Raw genomic sequence first — 10,491 nt, forward strand, 5'->3', positions numbered from 1 at the left:
GAGTCCACTGACTTTTCCATTTGATCCAGGCATCGTCAGAGATCACCTCTTGATGGTGGGGCAAGGGTTTGACCCAGGTGGCTACACACTCGTGGGGCGAGGGGACATACAACCTACCCTTTTGACACCCAAGTGGCACTAGATCTATGCCCTTGATCGTGCAACTATTTGGCTTTCTATTCGATCCAAGAGGCCTCTACACTGTCTATGTCACCGTGATCTTCATTTCTACATTTGGATGTATATGGACTATATGTTTGATTTTTGGCTTTTTGTATATATAACCTCTTATATGTGTCTTTTCTTGCACAATCACCCTTACATTTCGAGGATGAAATCATGTTAAAAGGGGGATGGTTTGTAACAAAGTATTTTTAGGATGCACATGCACATGCACATGGGATGGTGGGCTTAGGGTCATTTACATATGGGATTAAGGAACATGGGCCTTGGGACTATAAAAGGCATGTGCTCTAGGAGTTGGGTGAAACCCGTGGAGAGTCATGTAAAGTTTCCCAGAGTAGTCCGAAAGAGTTCTTGTGGAGGATTGTTTGAGTGCACTTATGCCTTGTGTGGAAGCCGCGGACTATGAACGACACACCGAACATAACATCATGGATTGGTAAGATTTATACCTTAGCTCAATTTTAAACACTGATTGCTAAGAGTACTTGTTGGGACTTTGTATTTTATAAATAATAGGTAAGCTCACACAGAAGCTTCCCTCGCTTGGCTTAGTATCCGATGGATATGGCTCTCTAGCTTGTTTCTACTACAAGGCCAAACCTATATGCAGAAGTTTGTGTGATGCTACAGTGTACTATTGTATCCCTAATGACCCACATATGACTAGATTAATGATACATCAAGAGGAACATTTGCATAAGGTGTAAATGGGCACATCAAGGCAAGCATTACAAAAGATAAGAGAACTTGTGTAAGAGGTAGTTTCAGAGGTGGCTACAAGTGGTCCAACAAAGATACAAATGGAAATCATAAAAGAACTTGTATTAGATGTAGTTGTTAGAAAGCATATGAGGGATGGATCAAATATTAGCAACATGGAGTTGTCACTATTATTGGAACACATGCATCCCCTAATTCAATGTCAAAGGTAAATTTAACTCCATATTGTTTTTAATTTCTTGATTGTGCTTCTTAACATAATTTTACACAAATTGTTAAGTTGTCTAATTCTCTTATAGATTCACGAGGATGATACGTGCTTCTAGAATCAATGAAAAATGTAAGGTATAGAGTCCATTATCCTAGATTTACGGAGACAATACACTTTTGAGTTCTTCCATGGTAGTCGTTTTCCCAGGAAAGCTTTGGATGAGTCAGAGCGGTGTTACATCTTTAAAATATCAACCACAAGACTCACATCAGGTTTAGACCTAGTGAACCATATGTGTAAAACAAGAGATGATGATTTAAGAAAATCTTGGGTTTTTTTTAATCACGTCAAGCGTGTGCACAGGGATGGACAACATGGTCACACATGTATATGATCCCAAGTACAGTATAGTCTTATAAAATTCCTAAAAATTGGGAACTTCTTTACAACTGTTATATGATGCCATGCAGCTTGCAAGATCTTACGATAATTGCTTCTTGCAAAATTAAAGAAGAAGACAAAGTGGCACAAGTTATATTTTGGGAGATGATCAACAATGTGGTGTATAAAGGCTTTCCCAAGCTAGATTTTTATAGCTTTATGGTGGCCAATGAGGCAGGAGATAATTGGAGGGTAGTACGAATAGTCTATAATAATGGACCAGAGAATATATTGGAAGTTCGTGTGAGCGGTCATATTTTGTTCATTGGGAACAAAGCTTGAACATCCATATAGTTCACTATATAGTCAGGAATTTTCAAGAGGAGCACAAGTGACTTTGCCATCTCAGTGGCATTGTGTATTGAGTTAATAAAGAGGCACTTTTGAAGCATAGGCACATTAGACCATGGTGGATGAATGGTAAAGTCGATACAAACTTACTAGAGCCATGGATTGCTGGCTTAGTTGGTGGTATACTAGATATCCCCATTGGAGAAAGCACCCTATAGGGATAAGTATTACTTTCATGGTTTTCAAACACATAGCTTGCACTTTGGTAAAGTCAATTGGTTAAGTTAATCTTTTGTTATGGGTTGTGGTTGTGAAAATGAAAACTTGGATTCTCATAAGTTAATGTCTTGTTATAGGATGTGGACGATGCCACTGTCACACATGCCATCAATCTAGCCGAACAAGAAGTTGGTTGGCAAGAGAGGGTTTCAAGGGAACCATCAGTTGATATAATGCTACTGTTTCAGATCTTGCTAATGTCCTCTTTTAATCCACAAAGAAGCATGCATTCATGCAAGGCAAATATCATGAAGCAAGCCCTACAATAACAAAGTTGATGGAGAAGGGTAGATCATCAAAAAGCTCCAAGCCCGTCAGCCCCACTAGCAGATTGGTGGGGGAACCAGTGAGACTGCGCACTAATGCATGTGCAACCAAACTATATTAGCAATAACATTACAATTAGCCAGTATCGAAAACCCATACTTATAACCTTGAGGATGATAACTCATCACATCGTCTGGAGTATTTCACAAAAACCAACCACGCAAGAAACAGGGAGAAACAGGGTATGAGGTTAAACTTTCTATCCGCTATTTTTACAGCTACACAAGGTGGTCAACATAATGTAGAGGGATTTACAACTGAAGATGAGACATGAAACTATATAGAATGACATACACAACTCAATGTGGGCTATACGTCGATAGCAAGGTCACCTACCAAGAATGGTTAGGTGGCCAAGATGGCAAGTGTAAGAAGAGCATCAAGCAAGGTTTTCTAGCTCCATCTTTTATGGTGTACGAGAGGGTGGTTAGGGGGGAAGAGGCATCAGTTCATATGTTTTGCAACAACAACGTGGATCACACATGGAGAGTATGTAATACTATCTGTCACTCACCTGACCCCCAGTTATATGGCCAGTTAGACGAGGTACAAACCTTACTGTGGATGAGATCCGAGAATTGGAGACTGGAGGATTCGTATTACAAAAGAGACTACACTAAGAAGCAAATGATGTAGCCTATTGGTCAACAAAGTATAGAAGTGGCATATTGGATATGGAGACTAAGAGAATAAATTCGATAATTTCAAATACATCTACGATCTTCGAGCATTTGGTCAATAAGGTTGGACACATAGAAGTGTTTGTAATTGAGAATGAGGAATCCTTACTGCTACGTAGTGAAAAGGACCTCTAGGTTTATGACAATGTATTATTGTTTTGAAAATGTCCTTGATTTTGCTAGTATAAAATTTCCTTGATATCATGGTTCTAGCAACTCTCTATGAAGGTCTATTTACTTTTTATTTTTTTAATGTCAAGTAGTAGGACAATCGATATGGCTGTATGTCAATGGTTGGAAAATCTTCAATTATTATTTTAAGTTCTTTTTAATGTCGATGTCAACATCTCCAATTATTGGAGTAGCTTTTCTTAAATATAGTATTTATTCTTGCAATTACTTTTCCTACACAAAGCACTTATCCATGTAGATACTTTTCTAACTTCAGGAAATATCCATGCAAATCACTTTTCTTTAGCATGTTCTATCTATATATATGACCCATGGCTCTTACTCTAACCCTCACTTCCATATCTCATTGCCTCCCTCTCTCTCCCTATCATTCTCTCCCTCCCTGTTATCCTTCTTTCCTTCTCTCTCTCTCTCTCTCACTCACTCACCATCATTCTCTACCTCACCTACCCTGATTCTCACCCTCACCTTCTCGCTCATTCTCTATCTTTCTCTGACTCGTCATATCTTCATTAAATTCCCCCAACTCTACTCTCAAGGATACCCTTGAAGCTGTTTGCAAGGATTTGTGCAAGAAGTGAGGTGGAGATGTGCAAGAACATCTCAAAATTACAATAGAGGCCTATAATATTTGGGGAAAGCTTCTAGAAGATGAGCCCATCGATTCAAGAGATCTATATGTGTGGAACATGAAGATTGGAACCACCATCGGCACTTGATGGAGTTACAGCTACATTGGTGAAGAAAAGAAGGAGCCCCTCTGAGAGGAGTTGAACGTAAAAGCACTTAGGTGTAGGAACCCTTATGTAGTTATGTCATGTTGTCTTTAGGAAATAGAATTTAAGGCTATAGTCCTTAAAAGTACTTAGTTGTAGGAACCCTTACATAGTTATGTGAGGGTGTCATGTTGTCTTTAGTAAATAGTATTAAGGATGAGGTAATAACCTTTTGGAATAAAATCTTCTTTTAGCTATAATTCACCTTGCCAATTTTATTATTCGCCTTGTCAATTTTACATTGTTTGTTGTTTTAGGAAGCAGTATGTGATCTCGACGTAATAACTTTAGTGGAATAAAATTATCTTTTGCCTACAATTGTCTATAATATTATCATTTACAATTTTACATTGTTCATTGTATTTTATGAAACAATATGTATTATGTAAGGGTGATGTTATGTCTTTCCAAGAGAGAAATGACATAAAGTCACATGCAAAGGTAAGCAATGACATGAAGTCACATGCAAAGGCATGCAATGAAATGAAGTCACATGCAATGAAATATGCAAAGCATGTAATGATGTGCAATACTCCTCAAGTGGATGCAATGACATGAAATCACATGCAAAGGTATGCAATGATATGAAGTCACATGCAAAGGCATGCAATGACATGAATCACATGGAAAGGCATCTAATGAAATGTAATGACATGCGCAGGCATGCAGAGATGTACAATACTCCTCCAGTGTATGCAATGACATGCAACACTATGCAATATAAAGTAGTACCATGCAATATAAAGTAGTACTATGCAATATAAAGTAGTACCATGCAATGGCATGCACATGGAATAACATTCCAATGCTATGCCATGCTATGCAATGCAATGTATTGTAATGGCTCAGACATGCATTGGCATGCGAGAGAGAGTAAGTAGAGAGAGAGAGAGAGAGAGAGAGAGAGAGAGAGAGAGAGAGAGAGAGAGAGAGAGAAAGTAAGATGAGGAAAAAGAGAAGGAGGACGGGAGAGGGAGAGGGAGAGGGAGAGGGAAAGGAAGGAGATAAAGAGGGAAGAGGGTGGGAAAGGGAGAGAAAGAGAGAAGAGTGTGGAAGAGGGAGAGAAAGGGAAGAGGGTGGGAGAGAGAGAGAGAGAGAGAGAGAGAGAGAGAGAGAGAGAGGGAAGGAGAGAAAGTGGGAGGGAGGGTGGGAAAGGGAGAAAGAGTGAGAGAGAGAGAAGGAGAGATTATGCATAGGTATGGGTAGGAGAGGGAGAGGGCGAGGAAGGAGAGAGAGAGGGAGAGAAGAGGGTGGGAGAGGGAGAAGGAGAGAGAGGGAGGGAGAGGGAGAGAGAGAGAAGAGGATGGGAGAGGGAGAAGGAGAAGGAGAGAGGGAGAAGGAAGAAGAAAGGAAAGAGGTTGGGAGAGAGAGGGAAGGAGAGATTATACATAGGGAGGGAGAGGGAGTTGAAACTAGTGCTTCTATTAAACCACCATTGTTCTTTAAAAATTATGTACCTCAAAATGTTAAAATCTAGAGTATTTATTAAAACTATGGTTCTTTTGCATAATTTTATGATTTTTAAAATTTGAAAAGCGTGATATTTGTAAAATTTTGTTGTTGTTTTAGTTGACTTGTTTTATGAAATCCCATCACCAAGAAGGAGTGTTGAAAATGTGGGCTTAGATGTATATTTGAGGGGAGGAATAGTCCTTGTGTTTGTTACATGGGTGAAAGATCTAAAGTTTTGGTGATTTATATTTAACTTAGTGAGTAGATGTGAAATGGTGAGGTCGTGAATGATGTAAGGGGGTCACATGTTATGTGTATTTAACTTAGTGAGTAGATGTGAAATGGTGAGGTCATAGATGATGTAAAGGGGTCACATGTTATGTGCTATAGTCACATGTGTGCTAAGCATGTGTGTAATTAATGCTCTTGAAGGTGTAAATTATTATATTTATTCGCTTGAATTTATCTATTCAATTAAGCTTATTACTTTTGTTAATCCTCAATATTATGGATCTAGTTCTTTGTTTTAATTCACTTTAGCCCTTGAAATAATCTTGTCTTGATGCTCTTTGTTGTAATTACCAATGTTATTACCAAAGAAAGACAAATACTCTACATATTACTCTTATCTTGATATTGTTGTGGCCTAGTCCCCCTTGTATGAAAATTATGCCTTTCTAGCCTTACATCACCTTCTCTTATTTCTCTGCATTCTCCACCCAAATGGGTGTCATGTGTGCCCTCTCTTTAAGTACCTCCAGAGTGAATGATACTTCTTTATGGGGTTTTAAATCCAAGACATGAAAACTTACATGAGGGGGGTAACTTTATCATCTGAAAATTTACAAAGGCTATATAAATTTGAAAAATTATGCAGGTAAGGGGTTTTCCAAATTTTCGTTGAATGCACGTGCTATGTGCATAGTGACATTCTCGCGCGGGGGGAGGGGGGGGAGAGAGAGAGAGAGAGAGAGTGAGAGAGAGGAGTCTAAGATGTTTGTTATTTGATTTTTAAAAATTCCTTGTTTTCTTTAGGTCTTTTCACATTTGCTCCCAGATTAGCCCCTTTTTTTTTCAAAATGTTAAGGGTGGGCACCTGATGTTAAACCCCCAACTTCTAAGGGCCATCATGGGAGTATATTCTCCATGAAACTTGTGCATTCTTAATTTGTGGGTTCCATTCACTGAGTACGTCCTCAGCGTGAAAAAATCCAAGGTGGCACAGTACCGCGTGGACAATACGTTGACCAATGACTAGCTTGCATGTTGCCACGTGGAAAGCGCAACTCTGGGCCGTCCACGTGGGGGCGTCACCCCTGTAATCTTCTCGGCTGACTTGTCAGCGCTGGCCACGTAAGCAGGCGCCCTTGTATCCTCCTGTCCGGGGCGTTGGTGGGTGGCAAACTCCGTCAACAGAACAGAACGCAGACGACGGCGCTTCCAAAGCGTTCTCTCATCCTCATTTGAGTGCGTCCTGCTTGCTTCTCTGTGTGCTTTTTCTCTGTGCTTTTCTGGGTGCTTTTTCTGCAGTTTGCCATGGCTTCCCTGACCATACTAGGAGCCCTTTCTGCCACCCCTTCTTCTTCATCACTTTCTTCTACTTTCCTAGCACATCCTCTCCCCCATCGCCATGTCGCCCTCTCGCCTGCTGCTGCTGCTGCAAGGAAGCCCTCCGATTTCTCTCTCACAGTCACAGCAACAGCTGTGGCCTCCCCTTCCAAGGCCTCTGTGGGTCGGACCACCAAGATCAAGTCCATAAAAGCACGGCAGATCATCGACAGCAGAGGAAACCCTACTGTGGAGGTGGACCTCGAGACCGATCAAGTCTACAGATCGGCTGTGCCCAGCGGGGCTTCTACTGGAATCTATGAAGCTCTGGAGCTCAGAGATGGTGATAAGGCTGTCTATGGTGGAAAGGGAGTCCTGCAGGCAGTGAAAAACATCAATGAACTCCTCGCACCCAAGCTTGTAGGCCTCGACCCCAGGTAAGCGTCTCTTTGTTCTCACCAGATGCGTATGTATGTATGTATGTATGCATGTGTGTACATATGTATGTACACACGCACATATATGTATGTATATATTGGCAAATCATGCTTAAATCATCGTAGCAGAAAACGCCATTTCTATTTCCCCTCCAAAAAAAAAAAAAATTGGCCTGTTTTGCCCTCATGTCCATTTAATTTTACAATTCTATGCAACTATGACTTAAATATCATCTTTTTATTTTTCCTGAATTACTGCTATTGCATTGCTATTGCAGAGAGCAAAAGGATTTGGATAATCTCATGCTGGAATTGGATGGCACACCCAACAAAGCCAAGCTCGGGGCCAATGCTATCCTTGGGGTTTCACTCAGCATATGCAGGGCAGGCGCTGGAGCTCAGGGAGTGCCCTTGTATAAGCACATCCAGCAGATTGCAGGAACCAAGGAGCTTGTCATGCCTGTTCCAGCTTTCAATGTTATCAATGGTGGTAGTCATGCCGGCAATAAACTCTCCATGCAGGAGTTTATGATCTTGCCCATAGGGGCATCCTCATTTGCAGAAGCCATGCAAATGGGTAGTGAAGGTAAGGCTATAAACCCTACAATGGCCTTATTTACCGATTTTCCCTGTGAAATAATACGTTCTTTTCATGCATTTGTCAGTTTACCAGGTGTTAAAAGGCATCATCAAGAAGAAGTACGGACAGGATGCTTGCAATGTGGGCGATGAGGGTGGATTTGCCCCCAACATTCAAGATAACAGGGAAGGCTTGGTCCTCCTTTTAGATGCCATTGAAAAGGCTGGCTACACTGGCAAGGTATACCATCTGTTTTCCACTGTTGTGCAACATGCAGTTTGTAATGCATAATGCAATGCCTGTACTGGGGATTTCTCTCGCAGATGAATGAAAGAATTTTTGCTGGTATGATAGGTCAAAATCGGCATGGACGTTGCTGCGTCGGAGTTTCTAACCAAGGATGGGAAATATGATCTCGATTTCAAAGAGCAGCCAAACAGTGGGAGCAATATTCTAAGTGGAGAAGCACTCGGGGACCTTTACAAGGAATTTGTGAAGGATTTCCCCATCGTGTCTATCGAAGATCCTTTTGACCAGGATGATTGGGAGTCATGGGCTCGCTTGCAAGGGGCAGTGGACATCCAGCTTGTTGGAGATGACCTCCTTGTCACTAACCCAAAGAAGATTGCTGAGGCCATAGGAAAGAAGGCCTGCAATGCTCTGCTTCTAAAGGTTCGATTCAATTAAGTTTTTAGTCATTTCTATTGTAGAACCTGTAATGTCGGAAGGCCTGCAATGCTCTGCTTCTAAAGGTTCGATTCAATTAAGTTTTTAGTCATTTCTATTGTAGAACCTGTAATGTCGGAAGCTCATTTCATGTGTGTTTGCTTGAACAGGTCAACCAGATCGGATCCATTACGGAGTCGATCCAGGCGGCATTGGATTCAAAAGCTGCAGGTTGGGGTGTGATGGTTAGCCACAGAAGTGGGGAGACAGAAGATACATTCATTGCTGATCTTTCTGTCGGTTTGGCAAGTGGACAGGTATATGCTGTGACAGCAAGCTTTCAGTTGTTAAAAGTGTAAAGCTTTGTCCTCATGAGTAAAGGTGGCTAACATGCAAGTGTCTTGTCCAGATCAAAACCGGAGCTCCATGTCGAAGTGAGCGACTGGCGAAGTACAATCAGGTATAATGTGTTGTATGTTGTTGCTGTTATGACATTTTCCTGCTTGATTCAGGCAAAGGAAAGAGTGCTAAGATGAGGTCTTTGTGTAGCTGCTGCGCATTGAAGAGGAGTTGGGAAGTGTTTGTTACGCTGGAGCGAACTTCCGGAAACCATAAAACATCGAAGTGGTTAATAGAATAGGGAACTAAGGATCACACGCTGGGTTCGCAACTTGGTAAGAGGCTGCATCATTATAGGTCACCTCAGGCAATAAGATGCATGGGCTTGAAAGAGAGCCCTGGTATTTTTACAAGGCAAATAAAACCAAGGCTTACTGTCGAATACATGCAAAACAATTTTGTAGTATTATTAGGGCTCCGAAGATGTCATGTGGCCCTTCAACCAGGGGAAGTGCATGCTGGTGCATGGAAGTTGGACATGGTTTGTATCTCCAAGACTCCATGGCAGTGGCTTTGCTAGAGAAAGTATGTATATTGAGGGGAGTTTCATCCTGAGGGTTTTCTACAATAGGCATTGTGGAATGTGCTCATTTAAGACTCTTAATAATTTGTTTGAAAGGAGGATGGTGATATTAAACACGAATTGGGGACCTTCGAAGTAGTTGTCACACTTCATCAAATCTTATTCTCTCATTGTTTGTTTTGTCTTTTTAATTCTTTGCTTTTACAATTCTCTAGACTGGGATGAGATTATTTTTGCGATTGCTTTGACATTGATTGCTCTTTGCTGGCTCTTTCAAGAACTTGGCTGTCTCAAACTCTCTCTGAGTATCACCTTGCCCAAGGATGCATCGTTCATGAACTTGGTAGGCTTGATATTTTCGTGCATGATGGCCTTCTTCTGGCACTCCCTCATGGCTTCAACGCTTCCTTGAACACACTAGCAGTTTGAAACGATGCAGTGTTCTGAAAACTAACCACACACACATCAGATTTACAGAAGCATTGGGTGTGTGTGGACTCTCTCCCTCCTGCTGGGTCGCTTGTGATCCCATGCTGGGCTGCCGTCTCCCTCCATATCTCCTGCTGCAAAGCAGTGGTGGACGTCCTGCTCGATAAGGCTCTCAGAGGCACAGAAATCAGCAACAGCAGCAAAGGAGCCCATGGAAAGCAGTTTCAGAGAAGGAGCATGGGAATGCACAGACCTTTCTCCTGAAAATTCTATGGCCAAAATAAAAAAATAAAAAAAACATAGGGATTTTGTTGAAATGCCACGTCATAACTTAGGAACGTTATCATCAGGGCA

The 10,491-nt window shown here is 41.3% G+C and overlaps 1 protein-coding gene across 1 annotated transcript; it reads left to right on the forward strand.

The window, feature by feature from the left end:
* The first annotated feature begins 6,950 nt into the window (after positions 1–6,950).
* Positions 6,951–9,865, forward strand: LOC147623022 (enolase 1, chloroplastic-like). Its single transcript, XM_086821041.1, has 7 exons — positions 6,951–7,540; positions 7,819–8,126; positions 8,206–8,360; positions 8,475–8,792; positions 8,957–9,103; positions 9,196–9,246; positions 9,336–9,865. The coding sequence occupies exons 1-7, from the start codon at positions 7,092–7,094 to the stop codon at positions 9,399–9,401; spliced, it is 1,494 nt and encodes a 497-aa protein (XP_086677167.1). The 5' UTR covers positions 6,951–7,091; the 3' UTR covers positions 9,402–9,865.
* The last annotated feature ends 626 nt before the right edge of the window (positions 9,866–10,491 follow it).

Source organism: Cibotium barometz, chromosome 27, assembly GCF_041138505.1.
Source record: "Cibotium barometz isolate CiBa-2024 chromosome 27, ASM4113850v1, whole genome shotgun sequence".
In the NCBI taxonomy this organism is placed as follows: Eukaryota; Viridiplantae; Streptophyta; class Polypodiopsida; order Cyatheales; family Cibotiaceae; genus Cibotium; species Cibotium barometz.